Source organism: Paramormyrops kingsleyae, chromosome 9 (genome assembly GCF_048594095.1).
Source record: "Paramormyrops kingsleyae isolate MSU_618 chromosome 9, PKINGS_0.4, whole genome shotgun sequence".
NCBI lineage: Eukaryota > Metazoa > Chordata > Actinopteri > Osteoglossiformes > Mormyridae > Paramormyrops > Paramormyrops kingsleyae.
Window position 1 is genome coordinate 2,783,734 of NC_132805.1, and position 21,833 is coordinate 2,805,566.

A 21,833-nucleotide genomic window follows, 5' to 3' on the forward strand; every position below is an offset into this window, starting at 1 on the left:
AACATAAAACAAAAAAATGAAAAAATTCTTGGTTCTTATACATAGGCATAGGTACATAATAATAATAATAATAATAATTATTATTATAATAATAACCGCCTAATTACTATATATCTGTATATTAACTTGGCAATAAAATATTTATTTGGCAATAATAATAAATTTAGCCAAAGCACTCCTGTTAGGTCATGTTTAATATTGTTCTTACATAAGCATAAGCCCTAATTGTGAAACCAGGCAAACAGAGAAGAGGCAGACCCTAGAATGCGGGAGAACGGGACTTTAGGGAATCGGGTACACCTGTAGCCAAGGGGAGAATTCAAAAGAGTGGTCGTGACGGATGCCAGGGGTCGGGCTTCGGAGAGGCCAGTCCTACGAAGAATGACGGGACGGAGCAACGACAAGACGGGAGGAACGAGAAGGACGGGTCCGGAGAGCAGGTTGGGCAGGCAGGGCAGGCGGGACCTGCACAAGACGAAAGAACGCTCAGTGAGGCTCACATACATGGCAACAATATTTCGCAATATGTGTGATGTCACTTCCGCTTTAAGTACCGGAGCGATTAGTCGGAAATTAGCTGTCCCGGTGCCCTGTCCCTCTGGGCGTGACACTAATAATACTAATACTAATAGTAATAATAACAATAGTGGTAGTAGTGTAATAATAATAATAATAATAACAGGACAAATACGTTTGAGAAATGCTGTACTAACCAATAAATTTGGTCTTGTACCAGCCAGCCTTGCATCTGCACCACCCCCGTCTTACACAAGGGTGTGACTTCCTGCCATTTTTGTGACTGTGAAACTGGTTCGACAAGATTTCTATTTATCTATCGATGTTTTTACACTAATTCATTAAATTCAGAAATTACATTACTTTGATATTGATTTACAACATTTTTTTCCATGAAATACCATTATTAGACTTTGATATACAAATATATAATTTATATATTAATTTAATATATATATATTTATATGTGTATATATAATATTAATATATATTTAATATATAAACTCATATATCTGACTGGCACAGCAAGTTCCACTGGTATGTATGGCTTTTCACTTGTAGTATTTCAGTTATCATGAGAGAGAGAGAGAGAGAGAGAGAGAGCACGATAGAGAGAGAGAGAGAGAGAGAGAGATGCCATAAGACACCATAGAATACACTTTTCACTTGTGTATGTATGAGGAGATGTCCAGCTCCTCTCTGGAAGCCCATAACCTGAGGTGAGATAGATAAAGGAGCCCAGAGTCCAGGCACTGACTACAGACTGGTCATCAGCACAAAGGCGACATGGCAGGTAAGCGGAGAGGAAGCTACAGATTACACACCTCGTCAGGGAGAAGCCACCTTCATGTTCAACTTAGAGCTGATCAGTTACTTATATTGAAGTTCTGCTTTTCAAGTGATTGAAATGGAGGTAACAAAACAAAGTACAGAATTAGTGCACAAAAAAGAAGGTGAATTTTATTTATATTAAAAATGAAAGTAATGACGTAGCTATTGTTACAACATGCGGGATGAAGGACTCAAAGATGGACATTAGACAGACAAAAGGGTCTTTTTTCAACCACGCAGACAGGGAAACAAAGCAAGACTGGGAGGGGTCAAAACGAGAAGGCTAGTATGGGGAAGGACACGGGCTTACAGGAGGAAGGACATTAATGACCAGACTGGGGATAATGAGACACATGGGTACTTAGATACAAAGACTAACAAGCAACAAGCACAGCCTATGAGGGTCACATTAGGGAGGAGCAGGAGGGTCAGGCGGACGTGACCAGCAGGATATAATTATATATATTACAGTAAAAGAAATGATGGTGTTTCTGGTGTTATATATACATTTTTTGAGAAAAACACGTTACAACCTTTTTCTTATTCACATCATTATTGTTTTGTTTAAAATATGTTTTACTTGATGACATGTTAACATAAAAATAAAAGAACCAGGAAATTCTTAATTATTTAAGTATTAGTAAGTTCATAATTTCTGCACTGCTGACCTCAGTTGCTAAATTGTCTGCAGTGTCTCTGAGTATTCTGGGGCTTCCTGGTGCATTCCTGCATTTCAATACAACTAGACCCAGCTAAGCTTAACCACAATATTCTGTTTACACATAATGGATGATCGTAATGCAGTAATAAAGGTCGACGTCTGGAGCGTTTCTTGGCCATTTATTAACCAAAGACAAAACAGGATCACAACTTGAAGTTGCAAACAGGCAATCATCAAAAAAACAGGACAGGACAGAACAGCAGCAGAATCGGAATTGAAATGACAACGGCAAGAAACAGGTAGAAGGCTGATAAAGAAAGGCAGCTAACAATGGAAATCACAGAAATACTCACTATGGTAGATACTCAGAAAACTTCACTTGGAAGTGATGGAAAGAACTAGTATTTCACTGATCAAACAGGAAATGGAGCACTGGTATATTTAATAAACCGATGAGACGATCAGTGAAGCGTGACTGTGGCTTACAACACGTGAATTCATGGGTGTGGCTTACAAACCTTGACAGGTCACACCCTGCTTTTTATTTTAAAACAGGTTTTTATATAATGCTAACATGCCCAGGGGGGGTAGCAGCCAGTCGATCTTGGAATCCGCAGTTTTTTTTTTCTCCCTACTTGGGAGTTTTTGATTCCTCTACTCAGTTGTCTTCTGGTTTTCCCTCTTTCTCTTTCCCCTGTTTCATGCACCATTTTGTTCAATTGATGTACTGTTGTAATGGATACAACATACTCTTACCAAGTGCCTTGGAGTGACTGTGTTCTTACTGGCGCTATAAAAAATAAACTGGATTGAACTGATTATTATAATGGAAATTTAATTATAAAACACTTACTGAACTGATTTGTCTTGAAATTCAGTAAAGTCTTGTCCATTAAAGGTTGTGTCCGTGGTACAAATTGCCATTATGAGAATGAAGAATGTACATTTAAGAATATTTATCTCTTGAAAAAGTTTCCCAATTATATTGTTCTACTGAAATGCTCTTACCTGAAGTCTAGACCTTAAAAAGGTCTGTCTGCTTCCTAACACATCCTGCTTAACCCACAGTGTCAAATGATGCCTCTGCAGTGTCATCCATGGATTTCAAGAAATGCAGAAAGTTCCATGTCTTTTTGGTTCTCGTCCTGGTCTTTGTCATCAGTTACAGCGTCTCATACAAGTGGTCGATCAGTGGAAGATGGCGGGAGACAGTACGCAGGAAGGTCAACATTCTGATCTGGCACTGGCCCTTTGGAAACATCTCCACATTGCAGAGGGACGAGTGCTGGGACAGTTACCATGTCCCTGGCTGCAACCTTGTGGACAACCGTAGTCTCTTCCCTCAGGCTGACGTGGTGATCTACCACAACCGTGAACTGCAAAATGGCGTTTCCAAGCTGCCCCTTGACCTTCCTCGCCTGCCAGCACAAAAGTGGGTGTGGCTTTCCCTGGAGTCTCCAGCCCATAATGGGGACCTGAGACGTTATGGAGGCCTGTTCAACTGGACTATGACATATCAGAGTGATGCTGACATCTTCCTGCCCTATGGGGAGCTGGTTCCCAGAACAACCAAAGGTAATTATACTATCCCTGCTAAGAAAACCCTGGTCTGCTGGGTGGTCAGCAACTACCAGTCAAGTCACAAAAGATCTACAGTATACATGAGTCTGAAGAGCCTGATCCCTGTGGAGGTTTATGGACGATGGGCTAATAAGCCACTAAATGACGACCAGGTGTTACCTACTATTTCTCAGTGCTACTTCTACCTGGCCTTTGAGAACTCAGTGCATACAGACTACATAACAGAGAAGCTGTGGTACAATGCCTTTCTGGCTGGCACTGTGCCGGTGGTGTTGGGCCCACCTCGAGCTAACTACGAGGCCTACATTCCTAAAGACTCCTTCATCCACGTGGACGACTTCGCCTCCATTACAGAACTGGCCACTTTCTTAAACGAGTTAGCCTCAGACAAAGAGCGATACAACTCATACTTCCGTTGGCGCAGTGATTATTATGTTAAATTGTTCCATAGCTGGTCAGAGCAATTTTGCCAAATTTGTCAAATATATGAACGCCTGCCACCCAGAAAGATCTATGATGACCTGGATTCCTGGTCCAAGCATGAACCATGAACTTAATCTAGGACAGCATTCCTATAGCTATGAGAAAAAAACAAGATATAGTGTATGTGGTTTATTTTTATTAAATATATATAATAATTTAAAAATCAAGCCTTTATTAATAAATCATTATGACTAATGCATTACAATTTGTTAGTAGACATTTCACAGATGTTGATAATACTGTTGATGTTGATATTAATGCTGATTCTGCCATTCTACCCGATTCATGTAAATGTTGATGTGGTTTTCTTTTACATAGACTATTTTTGTACATATTGAATTAGTCCAATTTCTAAATTTCCATCTATTGCAATGAGTTCAAGAACTGAAACTCATAACTTTTCCATAATTTAGAAACAGTAGAAAATTGAAAATGTTGAACAAAGACAAAGTGGCACCTTTCTGTTATGGTATTTTGTGAATATTTCAACACAGTGGAGATATTTGACTTCATTTGATGGAACCTAAGAAGCTTTACTGTTGAGATCATGCACTTTGGTGTCCCTGTGTGCCAGACCCATCCAAAACAAACCCAGGATTGTCATGACCTGCGTTTACGATCCTCGTGTGTGCCACGCCCCCTCATGTGTGCCACGCCCCCTGTTCAACCACGTGTGCTCCCGATTGTGCCAAGCTGTTTTCCATCAGTCTGATATGTTCTGTGTATTTAGTGCGCGTCTGAGTCCGTTTTCCCCAGATCTGTCATTAATGTTACTTTGTCGCTGCCCTGTACTTCACTGGTTTCCCCATAAATAAGCCCTTGTGTCCTGGATCTTCGCCTGCCTGCCTCGTCCTTACAAGCTTCCTGCCTGCCTCGTCCTTACCCGCTTCCTGCCTACTCACCGGACAGCGGTCGTAACAGAATGACGGATCTCCCTCAAGATGCACCGCGGCAGATCGAGGACCAGCGCCTGGGTCTGCTGCAATAAGTTTTATACTGGCTCAACCAACCCGAGGTCTGGGAGGACCCCGCAGCCGGAGTGGGACCCTCCTCAGTGGGATGTCCCCACCCAGAAGCACGGACACATTTCGTGCTGTCCGTAAAAATCTCTGGCAGCTCACGGACATAATGACAGAGAGGCGGCTCCGGCTGGTCATGCAGCCTGCCAGGGAGGGTACCGACTGCCTACCTGAAGTTTCTGAGGTGCTTCCAGCTTCACCGCCCCAAAAGAACCGGAGGAAAAAGAAGAAGCGGAAAGAGAGAAGACCAGAAGGAGAGTCCACCATCTTTCTGGGGTCCGTCTCCATTGCCGCTTCTTCCCCTGCTGAATATCGGGAGGATGTTCTATCAATCAGACACCCAGCGGTGTTCCCCCTAGACGTCGCCACAGCCGCTTCGCGGACTCAGGTGCCCAAAGCCCGCATTACGGCCACTGAGCTGCCACCGCTAGCAGCATACCCCTTCCGGGAAGCACGCCTGGATTTTAAAAGGGCCTGGTCGGTTTGGGATGCCATTCCACGGGCTCCACAGGGCTTTAAAAGGGCAACGCCTGCTGCCATGATGCAACCCCTGGGTCTGTCTTTAGCAGTTCCTGTCGCGGCCATCGATGTTCAGCCCCCTGCGGGGCCTCACTGGCCCATACCGGATGTTTCTGACCTGCTCATACAAGATGTTCCTGACCTGCTTGACGTGCCTGTCCCGCCTGTCCCGCCTGTGCTTCCTGTGCCTGTCCCACCTGTGCTTCCTGTGCCTGATCCGCTTGTCCTGGTGGCTGCCGCACCGCCCAGCGAGGCTCCGCCTGAGAACCCTGCGGTGCCCCCTGCTGGTCCCGAGTCGGCGGTTCCTGCGGCGTCGGCGCCCTCCAAGGTTTCTGCAGCATTGCCTCCCTCCGAGGTTCCTGCTCCACCTGCAGCTCTGCCTGAGGCTCCGCCCGCGCCTGGTGCTCTGGCTCCAGCTCCACCCGAGGTCTCGGCTCCGCCTCCTTTGATGGAGGGAGAAGAGGACCTAGAATGGGACCCCTCGGGGATCTCCTTGATGGCCCCAAGGTGCCCCTCCAAGGAACTGACTCCTCTGCCCTCACCCCGGCGCGGTCAATCCCAGCCAGAACCCCACCTATCGGTGTCCCGGAAAGGGAGAGGACATAGGCGCAGGGGTCGGGTCCCGCCCACCCTACCCCCCTACTCGCCTGTGGTTCCTCGGGCTCCTGCTTTGCTGTCACCTGCAAGTCCCCCGGCATCGCCTTGTCGACCACCTGCGGTCCCACCTCCAACGCCTCATCGGCCCCCTGCGGGTTCGCCCGCTCTGACTCATCTTTTTTATTTTTACAATTTTAGTAATCCTCAAGAATTTTTTACTGTCGTCACAAACAAGTTGTTGCAGCTGACAACAGCACACTGGGCTATGAAAAATGCAGTAAAACAGCACAGACCGTACACACAGAGTATTATTCACCAGACGGGAAACTATGCAGCAAAATGGCAGATGACAAGCTCTGCTAAGTGTAAATTTTTAATTTTATTTTTATTTATTTGAATCTTTAGTAAACTAGCTTCAGATGAATCTATGACTGATTCATATATTCACCCCACATATACAAGTATGCGACTCCTTGCCATTTTTGTGACTTTGAAACTGGTTCCACAAGATTTTTATTTACCTATTGATGTTTTCAAACTTCCTTATTAATTTACATTCAGGAATTACTTTTCTTTGTTGGAAAGCTGGGAAGCACTACAGGATCCAAAGAAATCGAGTGAACACGGGGATTATTAGAAAGCGCACAAGAAAGACTGACGTTAGACTTCATGACAGCCCCCCACAAAGGCGCACAATCTGGGCGTGCCTAATGGTAGCGAAGAGATGAAACCGGAGACACAACGGTACCTAGGGAAACAAAAGCAAAAATGTCAACGAAGCACAGGGAATAGGACCGACACACAAAACAGGCACCAGGACACCAACGGACACACCACAGGGAACAGGACCGACACACACAGGGGCACCAGAAACAGGAACACGGGACAACGATGGGACAACAGCAGGGGACAAACCAACAGGAGGAGGAGCAAAGGAACCAGGTGGGAACAAAGGCACAGAGGGACAAGGAGCAAACACAGGGGGCACAAAGGCAGGGGGCAAGGAGGCAAAGGATGGGGGGAAACGAGAAGCCAAACTGGAGGAGGCGAGGAGGGAACAGAAGCCGTGGAAAGCGAAGGCACCGTCACAGCAGCGACCGACGAATTGGAGCCGGAGGACCCACAGGCGACCGATGAGGCATCGGAGGTGGGACCACAGCCATCCAACGAGGCACTGCAGGTGGAACCGAAGGCGACCGCCTAGCCGAAGCCAGGGAGACCGCAGGCGACCGCCGAGCAGGAGCTGGATGAACCGCAGGTGACCGCCGAGCCAAAGTCAGGGGGATCAAAGGTGGGCCGGGGGGCAGGGCGGGTGGGACCCGACCCCAACACAGGTGCCCTCTCCCTATCCGGGGGACCGAGAGATGGGGACCTGGCCGGGATCTGCCACGCTGGCGTGGTGGCTGGGGTGATGCACCGGAGGGGTTCAGTGGGGCCATCAGGGAAATCCCCGAGGATGGGAGTCGGGGGCACAGGAGTGGAACTGGGGGGACTGGAGCCGGAGGGTCAGGAACCAGGGGGGCTGGAGCAGAAACCATCGGAGCAGGAACCACGGGGGGCAGAGCCCCTGGAGCAGGAACCTCCAGGACAGGAACCACAAGCTTGGATGTGGGCGCCACCTCAGGGGAAGGAGCAGCAGGGACCTCAGGTGCAGCGGTATCTCCTGATGAGGAAGCTTGCTCCTTCTTCCTGAAGCGGAGCAGCTTCCTCAGCGTTTCCTCTGCTCTCTCCAGCAGATAATGTGCAGTCATTATCTGTTAATGCCTCAAAATGCATGTAACCATGGAACCATGGAGAAGGCTGTCTCTGCTTGAATATTTCACTCTTCTGAGGCCTTCCAATGCGTTGATGGCCCTGGAAATTGAAACATGATTCTGAAAGAGAAAAGGTAAGGAGCTGGGCAAGGAGAGAAAAATATAGATCATGACGATCAAACAAAAAGTAAACATGCAATCAAGCTTTGTATTATGCACATTCATACGATTTTCTTCACATCAAAGAGATATTGCGTAATGGACTGTGCAGCTGAATGAACCATTGTTTTTCTGTTAAGGTGCATGGGCAAGGCCACTCACACCCAACATTGTGGCTTCGGCTTCCAAGCCGCCTCACGCCTCCTCCCGGCCGAGCAGCACTGTCTCATTGCCCCATACTGCTGCCTTGGCCAGACACGTCTGGCAGTCGGCTTCTTAATTTATTCCATGACTGTATTTCTTATTGTTTAACAAATTATGATTGTGTATGAGACAAATAAACACTTGAAACTTGTATGGAGCCTGGTTGTATCATAATATAAATCATCTGGTCCTACCTTTAACTGGCTGTCAAGTCAGTGTTTTTAAAAGATGTATTCCTCAATATTATTCCTCCTCAATCTTATCAAGGCAGAAATAATTTACCAGTAACTACTGAAATATGTATAAGCTTGTAAAGCATGAGTTTGGTAAATCAAAGTTTGCAGGCCTGCAGTTTTATCTTCCATCCATTTTCTTGACCACTTGTCCCATTCAGGATCACATGGGGTCTGGTGATGTCATGACCCTGTGTGTGAGCCTGCATGTTCGTATGCATTACTTCCAGGTTCTCCGCTTTCCCCCTACTGTCCAAAGATTAGCTAGGTGAGCTGGCACATCTAAACTGTCCTTAGCGTCTGATTGTGTGCATGTGTGTGCCCTGTGATGGACTGCCTGCCGTCCCATCCAGGTTGTCCTCTGCCTTGTGACCTTGCTGTCTGGAATAGAATCCAGCCCTGTCACATCCCTGTACTGGATAAGTAGTCGGAATAAGGATGGTTTGGAAAAAATGCTGTGCAGATGGATTATAGCCAACAGAGGGCAGTGCAGCACAGGGTACTGTAGCTAACGTTGCATCATCTATGATGTTTCTCTTCTGGGAAGCCATGGTTCTTTTGTAAAGGGAAAGTAACCATTAGTAACAGTTTGGCTCTGTTTCAAATCAGGCTGAATGGATTTGTGTCAAATTCCATTTTCATATGTAATCTAATTTTCCCACGTAATCCTGAAATAATGACAACTGTGACAAGAGTAACAAGATTACTTATTATGTGAATATTTTTCCTTATTTTACCATTGATTTTATTTGAACATTTGTAATGAAAAACATTTTATAATCGTTTATTTTCCTGAAAAGAAATAGAAAACACTAATTTTAGGCAAACATTTGTTACATTACACTTTGTTAAATAATGCTCCAGATGTTTGTAAAGGAGCACCCATGATTACAGACACTTATAGTATTGACAAACATTTCTGCTGTATAAATGAAATATGCAAAGATCTCACAGCGGAACCTACATGCACGTTAAATTAAATTAAACATTGTCTTATCTTAATAAACAGGTTGCAATGCAAGTTGCATCAGTGCACCCAGGGGCAAACTTGGAAATTCTGGGGGCCCTGATCAAATGTCATCCTGGGCCCCCCGAAATGTAATTTTATGTATTGAAGAGCCCCTGTCAAGCACCAGGCCCCCTGGATCTGCCAGGGTATCCCAGGCCCCCTGAATCTGCCAGGGTATCCCAGGCCCCCTGAATCTGCCAGGGTATCCCAGGCCCCCTGGATCTGCCAGGGTATCCCAGCCCCCTGAATCTGCCAGGGTATCCCAGGCCCCCTGGATCTGCCAGGGTATCCCAGCCCCCTGGATCTGCCAGGGTATCCCAGGCCCCCTGGATCTGCCAGGGTATCCCAGGCCCCCTGAATCTGCCAGGGTATCCCAGGCCCCCTGGATCTGCCAGGGTATCCCAGCCCCCTGAATCTGCCAGGGTATGCCAGCCCCCTGGATCTGCCAGGGTATCCCAGCCCCCTGGATCTGCCAGGGTATCCCAATCCCTCCAGCGCCCCTGAGTGCATCCGACTGGCAGCTTTAAATGTGCTGAAGTCCCTTTTGTAACTTTGAGCACCTGCTTCTCAAAAATGACCAGTACAGTGGGTATTACACGGGCCAACAATGCAGAAAATGATTATTTGAGTATTTAGATCTAATCTACTTGCTATATAACGGGGGAGTTTCTAGCTTTTGAAAAGGCCAGGGTCTAAGTTAAGTCTACCTGGGGCTTGACTTTTTGTTTTGATTGGCATTGGGGCTAAAATACTCAGCTAGGCTTAAAATACTTGGGGCTAGGCTTAAAATACTCAGGGCCTAATGATGCCCATGCTATATAACAGTAATTTAATTTTTTCGCAGATGTTCCAGTTTCGAATTACATATTGTTTTATATTAAAAAAATCCTTGCTCATATAAAGTTTCTCCAGTCATAACTCCTTGCAAGGAAGATTTTTTTTCCTGCTTATATTAATATCTAGGCTACCCATATTTCAATCTGCTTTGCAGGGAAGGGGGTGTGGCGGTGGGGGTGCTATAGGTTAAATAAGCATGTAATCCTATGGGGAATCAGTGATTTGCGAGAAAACTGGGCAGTTTCCTTGATGCTGGGCTTCCAGTGAGTCAGTGAGCAGACTGCAGGAAGGACTGAGGGCGAATGTTTGTGACACCTTCTCTGGGGTGATGGAGGCCTTTGCACTCAGCACGTCATGGTGCCAGATCCATCGCTGATGTGTTATTCATCCCCCCCTTTGAAACAAACGTCCACAAAATAACAGTATGACAAAATAATAAATTGCCTATTGTTTTCCGCTTTCCCTCGTCCGTGATAGATAATTAATTTATGGTAATGCAGCTTTATCAGATGCGATCCAGACATAACCGTGACAGTAGTTTCGCACAGAGGAGAATACCGTGAGCCTGCTAGGCCTATTTAAAACCAAGACGCCAGTCAGTTTGTAGCGTGTGACAGAAACCCAAAGCCCATAACAAATGGTTAGGGTCAGTCCTGCAAGACACAGTAGACAGGAATGCAGGGGGAAGACGTCATCGTTAGTCTGTGCCTTAAGCCCGCCGTGGTTTACTGCATTTTTGGATGCAGCTCTGAGACAGCTCTGTCTTTCTCAAGACTACAGATTTATTATTATTTATAAAGAAAATAAGAGCTGCATGCTGATCCTTTAAGGTTGGGCTATATAAAGAATCATCGCTGAAAAGAAAAAATTAAAATTAAAGGCATACAATTTAATACAATATTATATTTCAGCAGTATTATCAAAAGTTATTGGAGTTATATTGTGTTTGCTTAACGTTCAGATGAATTACAGCTTATCTAAAATGGAAACAGTAATATATCACGATCACCGTGATGGGCTGGGAGGGTAACAGAGAGTTCTTGCTTCCCAGTTTTCAGTGCTAGCAGAACATACAATCTGATTTGGTATGCTTCCAACTTAATTATTTATGTTTTTAGGATTGTTCTTGGAACATTACAGTTTATGTTGCCCTCCGATGAATTAGATGAGTTTTGCATGCATTTAGGGATGTTCTGTTAAGCCAACAGCAATTGTCCCAGATGCCAACTCTATATGTTGAAGAGAGTTATTTGGCAATGTTTCCCTTGGCTGTTTGAAACCTTCTGACAAATAGTTTGGGCAGCAGCAGTTGATCTCTCTATGAGCAATTATCTCAAAAACACAAGCTTCCTGATTCTCACCATTTCCCCTGTCTGTAAATTGCCAGATCCTGGTCAAATGGTGGAACAGTGACTGATCTAGCATGTTGAAATGTCAGCCATGAGAAGTTCTTATGTAGATATTTAAGAAACGGGACAAGTGTCCATGTCCGACCATCTTCCAACTGCTTACTGCATGTATGCTGGGCAAGGTCCCGGTGGGAGGGGTACATATACAGTATAGAGTATAAAAATCTTGCTATTCTTGCCATACATTTGATGGTAGACTATGCAAAACAACTCAACATGCCCAGAGTTATTTAATGTGTATTTAAAGTTAAATTATTTAGGGAACATCATTATTGTGGTTGTCAAAGTTTTGATGATCACTACTAAAAAAGAATGCGAAAGACAAGGCATAAGACTGCCAAAGATGTGTTTTAATGAGGATCAATTAATGTTTAAAATACCCACAGCAGTTAGATGGCCCTTTTCTCTCCAGAATTAGAAGTTACGTTCATTGTGTTACTGCTGCCGGTCCTGGATTGGTTCTGACTTGTAATGTGTTACTGTGGCGGAGTTTCGATTGGTGCTGCATCTGTCTGGCCCTGCGGGGTGACCTGTCACATCTTCACTAATTGGGTGATGAATCGGAGCATCTCCGTGCTTTACGGCCAATGGAAGGAGAGCCTCAGCCCCGGGAATAAGCTGCTCATAAACAAGCACCTCAGTGACAGGGCAATTTGGGGAGCCGCGCGACCGCAATTACCTTCAGTGCTGAAACTGTAGGCGAGCCTTTGAATACATACACTTTGGAAAATGCTCCCACGCTCCAAGCCTTCTATTTAAGTCAGGGGACATTTCATGCTCAAGTTATTGCTGTTTCTCCATTCGGTTTATTGGTCCATTTTTTTCAGTTTGTACCGGGCTTTTTCTTCTCTGCCTTATGCTTCCTGTATATATATTTACTACTTTTTGTGCTTAATGCTAATTCTTTTATTCTTTTGCTTGCTCATCTGTTTCTCCTTCCTAATTTTCAATCTAGACTTACCTCTAGTGTAGCTAACTACAACAACAATAATAATAGTTACCCTGCCTTGTTCCATATGTTGATGACTACTACTACTACTCTTACTACTACTATTCCTGCTACTCCTCCTCCTCTTACTACTACTACTAATTTTACTACTACTATTCCTACTACTACTCCTAATGCTACTACTACTACTACTACTAAAAAGAACAATATTATTGTTATTATTATTATTATTACATTTAATATATTTAACAGAGGCTTTTGTCCAAAACAATGTACAAGTGAGACAAACTGCACATTACAAATATAATGCTGTCAAGGAGTCAACTTATGCATAAGTGCAGCTAGACTGAGCTTCCAACGAAGTTCCAGTTACTAGTGTAAGCAGTACTGGAGCAGGAGCTACGCAACATCTTCCAACAAAGCAAGAACCTAATAAGACTATTCAAGGACCAGAAGTGCACCATGAGAACATTCAGAGAATCTAAAGAGGCATTAAGCTAGTTGAGGAATTCATGGAACAGATGGGTGTTGAGGCGTTTATAAAAGGTGGAGAGGGAGTCTGATGACCAGATGTGGTTCAGAAGCTCATTCTACTGTCAGGGAACCAAATAAGAGAAGTGCAGGAGAGAGACTTCTCACATGGTGGAGGGGTAATAGTAATAATAATAACAATAATAATAATAACCAACTCTGTTTGAGCTTTTTGTTTTTTTCATCAAACATTCATCTCGCTGGAAATCTGCTATTGTCCAGATGATTCAGTTGTACTGGCTCCCAGTAAATACATAATCTGAAGGACCATATAAATACAGTGAGTTAAAATGCTCTGAGAGCCTGGTTACTTTAAGGGCTCAGGTCCTCGTTAAAGCAACGCCACCACTGGGGGGCTGAACACACTCCACCGAGGATGGGACACTGTAATTAATCAGGGTCTCGAGGATAACTGGTGTGACGTGGCTCTGTGGGCCTGTCAGGCCCCTACAAGGTGAGGTGCTCATGGCAGCTCTGGGGTCATGTTGCTGCCCCGATCCGCCGGGCTCTGCGGCATGGCAGCCATTCAATCATGACCCAAAGAGAGACCAGACCTGCGTTCTGATAGGTTCCAGACCTATGTTCTGATGTCTAGGAAGGCAGGAAGCAGTAGCGAACAGGGAAATTCTCTGGAGTCGTGGTGGTGGGGGGGAGGGGGTTATTGTAAGTCTGTTATCTACCTCAGGAGAGTGAGTAAGATGGGTCCAGTTATCCATATTGATTGTTTCCACCTGTCTCTGTCTCTCCTGGTGTTTTGTCCCCAGCTCCTTGACCTGAAGTACAGAGCTGTTACCTCCCACGCCACTAAAACCTACTGTGTACTTGGTCCACTCCCCTATAAAAATGATACAAATTGTCACTTTATTGCCATTTGCACTATAATTGCCACTGTTATCAATACTTACTTACTAACCCTACACTTCCATCAACGCTCATTCTAAACATTCCAATACTGTTCACTTTATCATTGTGTGGCAATGTGTCACCCCCACTGCACTCTTCCTGTCCATCGACATACTGTACTTTATGTATTCATGAATATGCACCATGGTCTGCGGAAGGTTCATTAAGTGACTATATGCTGTGTACTGAATATGGCTGGCGTGACAATAAAGCCCCAGTTTACTTGATTTGATAACATTTTTTTCTTCCATGTTATAAGAGCCAGATCAGCTTGGTAATAATAAAACAAGCAGCACAGTATTCGATAGCTGACAAAGTGTAATAACAGGGCCTGGCCAAAGTGACCCTCCACTCCGCTGTGCACTTGAAATAGATCCGAACAGCAAGCGTCTGCTAGGTAATTGTGAAAAAAGTCAGGCTGTCGGACCGCTGTGAACGCCACCAGGAAAGCCCAGATCTTCACACGTCTCCACCGACACCGTCGCTTGGCACCTCTCAGCACAGTGAGGAGGGGCCGTATGTCTGACGTTAGCGCAGTGCCACCCCCCCAGACCGTGCGCTCCGACGGCCCCGGAGCGGGGGAGCGCCGATCCCCCTTCTCTTCAGGTACCAATCAGCCGGCGTATTTTTAGCAACTCCGAGCGCAGCAGAGTTTGTGACGGCAGATGGTCTTTGAGCGGGAGCCGAGTGCAATTTACAGTAAACAAATTTTTTATCCTTGGCAGGTCATGGGGAGAGTTAAAACGCTCGGCGATTTGATAAGGGGCGTTCATGAAAATACTGACAGGAGCCAGTAATGATGGTGAGAAATTTCTGAGCATCCTCTGCTGGGAGCGAGCGAGCGGCTGAGCGAGCATACACTGCAATGCCGTAGAGTAAAGTAACGTAACATGCTGCATCATGTTAAAAAGGAAGGGTATTGATTTTCAGTTCTGCGTACTTATTTTGGATGCGTGCTCAATAAAATCTCACCTAGAACCACCCATTAATCTGACGTGCATGGATTAATTTGGCTCATCATCCAAAAGAACTGCCTGTCGCAAAGGATATCCTTTGCCTCCTCATACAGTTACCTGATGAGTTTTCCTGGCTGTATACATACTGTACTTATCGCTGCCTGATAAATGATCAAGGAGAAGTGAAGAGGACCTTGCGGCTTCCCATGTACTTGCATTTTTTAGCAGGTGGGTTGCGATGTGATTCCCCCACGAGGAGCCACTCGGGGCCAGAGGGGCCACCGTCCAGCCGGGCAGATTAGGGTCTGCAGGCGAGCTCACTGCTGCTTGATCTAGTACTGATTCGGATTCGTGCGGTGAGCCGGTCTGTCGGCGATCATTCCCTGCGTCCCGGGGACCTCTCCCCACTGATACGTAAAAGTCGACCTGTCCTTCACTGCGACCCGGTGGCTTTTGTGGACGCCGCCGTCTGGCTGTACTTGACCCCAGCATCTCCTAATTAATTCTTTTCACTCTCGGTGTCTCATATTTCAAGGTGCCCCGTTCTGGTTTCGAATGCACCGCCGTTTAATTCTACGTCATTGCCGTCTATCTGCAGCTCGTGCAAGAAATATTACGACGTCTATATTATTCCATTAGTAACCTAAAATTAGCTATAGCAAATGCATTACCATAAAACGAAAAAGACATCGAGGGGGAGGAAATTTTGCAACTCCCAAACATAGCAAAACAAAACCACTTTTTCCAGTAAGATCTTTTGGAAAGTCTGTCCTTCTAAACATAGGGAGTACTGCGGCATTTTAAATGATAACGAGGAAATGCTTGTATGAGTATAGACTCTGTGTGGGAATTATGGGTATTTTTCAGGCTCACAGGCTTCACTGATTGTCATAAGCAACAATCTGTTGTGAGTTCATTTCATGTATGAGTTTACGCTGAGCTTCATGAACTGGAATGTAAATGCTGAACATGATTGCAAAAGCATGAATAGTTTATATTTCAATCATGACATTAACATGTCCATTGAGAGGCAGTGATCTGTAGTCAAACCACTAAGAATTAAAAATAAAAAGGTTAAGTTGAAATAAATATGACAATAATTAAACAGCCTCAGTTACTGAAAGTATTGATTCTGTGCCGCATACTGATAAGTTGGTTTTGTAATGGAACCAATGTTTATGTGCCACTGAAAATTCTAGATTGTTACTGATTCGCGTGAATTTTAAACATGTAACTCCGTTGTAGCAGAGCAAGCTAGAAATACACACTCAATCAAACCGTCTGTCCATCCATCCATCCATCCATGGACATCATCGATGTCAGTTTTCCTTCAGAAAAAAAAAACAATGGCAAGCCCCAGATAAACATGACTTAGCCCCCTGATCTTTTCAATAGCTAGAAACTCCCCTGTATCCATCCTGGCTGGAGCTTCTTGCAGGAACCACAGGGAGAACGTACGAGCTCAACACACACAGAGCAGAGGTGTCGATTAAACAATTTGTGTAAATTCAGTCATTAATTAAATTAATTAATTAAACAAAAGAAAAATCAAGGTGTACAAGATTCATGGGGGGAAATGATTAAAAAAGAAATGCAGCCAAAATGCCTGGAATGCTTCTGTTATTCGTCATGTAGGTCAGTGTCTCCCAATCTGGTCCCCTGGGACTCACAGACAGTCCACATTTTTGCTCCTTCCGGCAGTTGAAAGGGAGGGAAAATGTGGACTGTCTGGAAGGAAGTTGGGAGGGAGCAAAAATATGGACTGCTATGGGTCCCTGAGGACCGGATTGGGAAACATTGATGTAGGTCATAAGCATCAACTGTGAACAGCACTCAAAGGGAACACTTTCTACTTAAAAGGAAAAAATATTCCTAACGTGACACTTTAGGCAATGAATAAATAGCAATGATGACAAAGAACAACATAACATAACAAACTGTTAAAGTAAAAGCACTCTCATAAGAATGTACCGCAGCAAACTGCTTTTTACATAAAACGCATTTCAGCCAGTCTGATCACACCAGTTGTACTCTTTAGGTCATTATCCATTTATTATCTATTCATGAATAGGATTTAATTATAGTCCTGTAGTGAAGACATCGCCGCAGGTCCACAGCCATCCGGACTGAAGCTACTTTATTATTCTGATGGATTCTGACAATGAACAACAGGAGGAATGACATTAAGCGGCAGATAGTTCCGTTATTACAGGTCTAATGACATCCACGGTGGACAAGCGGGCCGCAGCTCACGCTGTGAACCTGACCGCAGGGGCTCAGACACCACACGCTTCCCAGATTCCCTCCCGAATTTCAAACAAAAACACCTGCTACAGATCATTGGTCTCAAAGGATTCCTTCTGCCTGGCTTTGAAACCAACGACTCAACAGCTATTCTGTAGCCACTGGAAATGTGCCTCTGATGCAGTGTCAGAAGCAGAACCAAAACTGACAGTCGGGCCCAAGATGTTCATGGGGGAGGGACGGGGTGGGTGGGTGTGGAGCAATGGCATTACCAGGATGCCACTGGGGGCAATGGCACTGTGATAATGGTAAAAGTTGTCGAGCAGCAGCCCACCCACCACAAAGCCAAAAGATACATCACCTGTGCTCAAGGCCACTGTACAGGAGGGAAAAGTTCAGATGATTCCAAGGGTCTCTGAGTGACAGGGGCCCTAAAAAATTTGGAGGATGTGGCTAGGGTTCACTTCCTCGTCTCCCTGCTGATGGGAAGAGCTTGTGAATGGGCCACTGCCCTCTGGAAAGAAGACAGCCCACTACTCAACTCAGTGACAGAACTTCAATGTGCCGTCTGGGAGGTATTCGATCACCCCACCGTGGGACGCAGTCTCGGACACCTTTTTGTGATCTCCGGCAGAGAACAAAGGCTGCCAGAGTATGTGAGACTTTCCATCACTCTGGATACCAAGATTCATGATCACCATCACTAACACTCTCGGGCAGAGACACAGGCAATGGCTGCCGTCTCTCAGGCGGAAAAGTCAGACCCCATGCAGCTTAGTCGAGTCCCCTTCTCCTAATCAAAAAAACAGAGGAGGTACCAGAACCATCTCTGCCTCTATTGTGAAGAGTCCCAACATCTCCTCCCAGCCTGCCCTGTGTGACCCCAACACCACACTGACTCAAAGTAGGCCTTTCTGTTCTTCTCAGGCAAGGCAGACCCAAGTTACTTTGCAGATCTTAATCACTATCGGGGGACAAAACCCGCAGGTGGATTGGCAATGGGCACCCTTGTGTTTGTCTTGATGCCTGTCTCTGCCCTGTAAAATCTCTTCCGTTGAGAGCCCTGAACTGGAGGAGCTATCGACGATATCCACGGGGTACCACGATTACCTGGATGAGTTCAATACAACTCAGTAGTTCCAGCTACCTCCACATCGGGTGTGTGAATGTGCTATTGACCTCCTGTAGGGGCTGCCTGTTTTCCCCCTTGCTACCCTAAGAGGAGGCCATGAACATCTACATCACTGAGGGGCTGAAGCAGGGTATTATCCACCCATCTTCCTCACCCTTGATATCTGGGTTTTTATTCGTGAAGAAGGAAGACGGTGGGTTGCGCCCATGCATGGATTACCGGGCATTGAATGCAATTATTGTGAAGTGTAGAGAATCCTTGCCTCTTAGACTATCCTCTTTGGAGAAACTGCGTGAAACTGTGATATTCAAGCTTGACCTCTGCAGCACTTACAATTTGGTACGAATACATGAGGAAGACTAGCAGAAGACATCTTTTATAACACATTTGTGGCATTATGAGTATTTGGTCATGCCTTATGGGTTTGCAAACAGTCCCTCCATCTTCCAGATTTTGACCGAGGTCCTATCCAGCTTGTTGAACAAATGTGTGGTGGCGTATATTGATGACATCCTCATTTATTGTCTCTCTCCTGAGTAGCATATCCAGCAAATCTGTGCAGTTCTCCAGCGATTATGCGACCATCAAGGGAGAGAAGTGCGGATTCCACCGCCAGACCATAAAGTTCCTGGGGTATGTTATCTGACCTGGATCCCTGGCAATTGATGATGTCAATGTCAAAGCAGTCAAGTAATGGCTGCTTCCCTGCACGGTAAAGGAACTGCAGTGGTTCTTGGGGTTCGTTAACTTTTATTAACGTTTTATCAGAACTTTCACCCTGGTGGCTGTGCCTCTCATGTCTCTCAACTGGGGAAAATATCCAGTCCTCCAGTGGAGGCTGGAGTGCCACCACACCGACACCCATGTGCCTCTTACTCCAAAAAGCTTCTCCAGCCAAATGTAATTATGATGTGGGAAACTGCGAGCTATTGGCCATAATGCTTGCCCTCGAAAAGTGGTGCCACTAGCTGGAGGGAGCAAAGCATCCATTCCTAGTGAACACTGACCACCATTTGCAAAATGCTACACGATCGAACGTCCGCCAAGCATAATAGTTCCTGCTTTTTACAGGCTTTGATTTCAAGATTTTCTACCTGCCTGGTGCAAAAAACCAGAGAGTTGACACCTTGTCTCGACAATATGACCCACTAGAAGCCAACAATCAACCTGATCCAATTCTTCCACCTTCGTGTTTCATGGACCTGGGGCCCGTACTACAAAGCAGGGGTTACCCCTGGGGAACCCACAGGGTCATATACGACCCTTCCTTTTATTTCTGCCTTACATTCAACCCACTCATCAACACTTTACAGCCCATTGTACCATATACAACCCAGTAACTGACATTTAGTGATTACTGACTGAATTAACCAGATTTTTTTCCACAATAAATATGGCCCCCAGCGTGTTTGAGGTTGTTGCTGTACATGCTGCAAAGATTCACGTGTCAAGCTGTGAATAGCTAAGTGGCAGAAATTTGCATGATCAGTTATAATGTTTAGATGTTATGGAACATGTACAATTAGTCCAAAAAGTTATTGCCTATTGCTGCCTAGTATGTATTGTCTTTTCCCTGCTTTTCATGCCTCTCTGCTTAAGCCTGTGAAATACAGCATGGCACACCCCCACATAAATGCCGTCATACTGCCCCCTTGGATGCTACAAGACAGGAACAAGGTGTTTAAGGTCAGTGCCCTCCTGGACTCCCTCTGGAAAGGGAGCTCCAATTTCAGATGGACTGGGAGGGTTACGGGTTAGATGTCCTAGATCCTGACTTGATTGCCTCCTCCTATCATTGTGATCACCCTCAGAAACTGGGACCGTGTCCTCAGAGCCAGCCCCGACGCCTGCTTCGGCCTCCAGGAAGTGGCTGCCGGGGGGAGGGGTATTGTCATGCCCAGAGGGGCGGGCAGCATGCAGCAGCAGGAAATTGGCTCCCTGCCCCTCCAGCAATATAAAAGGAAGCCGTGCCGAGTGTTTCAATAACCTTGTCTTTCGTCTTACCCATTCAGTCTCTGCCCTGCCTCATGCTCTTGCCCTGCTTGTGTTTGCCTGCCTGTCCAGATCCAGCCCGGCTTGCCCTCATTGTCTGGCGTCTTGTCTCGTGCCTCCCTGTCGGACAGCCTCCCCCATGGCTTCGGACTTACCCAGCTCCTCCTTATTGACTATTGCTTTGGATCATCCCTTGGGACTTGGTTGCTCAGGTTTCAAAATAAAACTCCCTTTCTCCTTTATATTGGAGACTCCTGTAATTCCTGTCCGGCTGATGTGACAATGATAGGTCTTTATGCAGCAGGTTTGTGTGTATGATTATGACCTCATATGAAACGGGTGAAATTATGCAAACTAATGCGCAGAAAATATCTAACAAGATTTAAAGTAGGTGACAGCCACAATAAGGTCAACTTGGACTGACATTGAATGAAAAATTAGCTTTATTAGTCACTATCATTGACCGGGAAATTTAAAGTTAAAGATAAAAGTTGCTACTATTCAAGAAGAATTTCTCACAGGAAGTCCCTGGAGTACTGCTGTAGAAGGGGGTTTGACACATTTTATAGTATTACTGGAGTTAAATGCTCTTCTTTCATCAATTCCCCACTTGCAGTGTTTCTGTCCTTAACAGTTACCTGCAGGCCATTTTATAAGCATTTTTTTAAGCGTTTGTTTAGTTTAAGACTGATCTGGATTAGTGGAGACTTCAGAAACTTGAAGTTCAGACTGAAGGTATATATCATTGTCAGAATTTGTGAGCCGGTGGTGAAAATATTTATGTCCTAGATGCGTTACATAAGCAGACTATTGACCAAGTGGCACAGATGTAAAAGGCACATTTTGTACACATCTGCCACATATTTTAGTATATTGTACGTAAGCCTATACATTATTTTCATTGGCAGATGTTTTCTGTGTTTTTTTTCCGAAATAAAAATATTTTGAGCTATATATTTTCCTTTTTTTGTTTTACTGAAATTCTAAACCAGATTTTTCACTATTAATGTATTTTTCCCTGAGATCGGAAGTCCTTCACTGGGGAACTCCTGCGTTTTCCATACTCTCCTTGTCTAGGGACTGTAAAGGTAGCTGCAGGCTGCTCAGTCCCACTGGATACTATTAACTGGGTGTACTATCGATAGCTTACCCTGCAGTATATTCCGTGAAAATGTGACCCAGCTCTTTAAGAGATTTAAAAACATACAGACGTGGTGCAGTTATGAGCACACATCAATTTGTGAAGCTTTTTAAAGTTATATATTTAAAATTACTTTAATGTAATTTATTCATAAAACAAAAACTATTACACAG

General features: G+C 45.1%; 1 protein-coding gene across 4 annotated transcripts; it reads left to right on the forward strand.

Annotated features, from left to right (window-relative positions):
* The first annotated feature begins 1,111 nt into the window (after positions 1 to 1,111).
* LOC111839088 (alpha-(1,3)-fucosyltransferase 7-like) lies at positions 1,112 to 21,473 on the forward strand. Of its 4 annotated transcripts, none has more exons than XM_023802711.2 (3): positions 1,112 to 1,309; positions 3,077 to 20,213; positions 20,339 to 21,473. In XM_023802711.2, exons 1-2 carry the CDS (start codon positions 1,303 to 1,305, stop codon positions 4,138 to 4,140), a joined length of 1,071 nt encoding a protein of 356 aa, XP_023658479.2. In that variant the 5' UTR covers positions 1,112 to 1,302; the 3' UTR covers positions 4,141 to 20,213; positions 20,339 to 21,473. The 4 variants fall into 4 exon arrangements, with proteins under 4 accessions (XP_023658479.2, XP_072572135.1, XP_023658478.1 ...); XM_072716034.1 differs by lacking the exon at positions 1,112 to 1,309 and having other exon boundaries at positions 4,141 to 19,160; positions 19,599 to 20,213; XM_023802710.2 differs by lacking the exon at positions 1,112 to 1,309 and having other exon boundaries at positions 4,141 to 8,095; positions 8,261 to 20,213.
* The last annotated feature ends 360 nt before the right edge of the window (positions 21,474 to 21,833 follow it).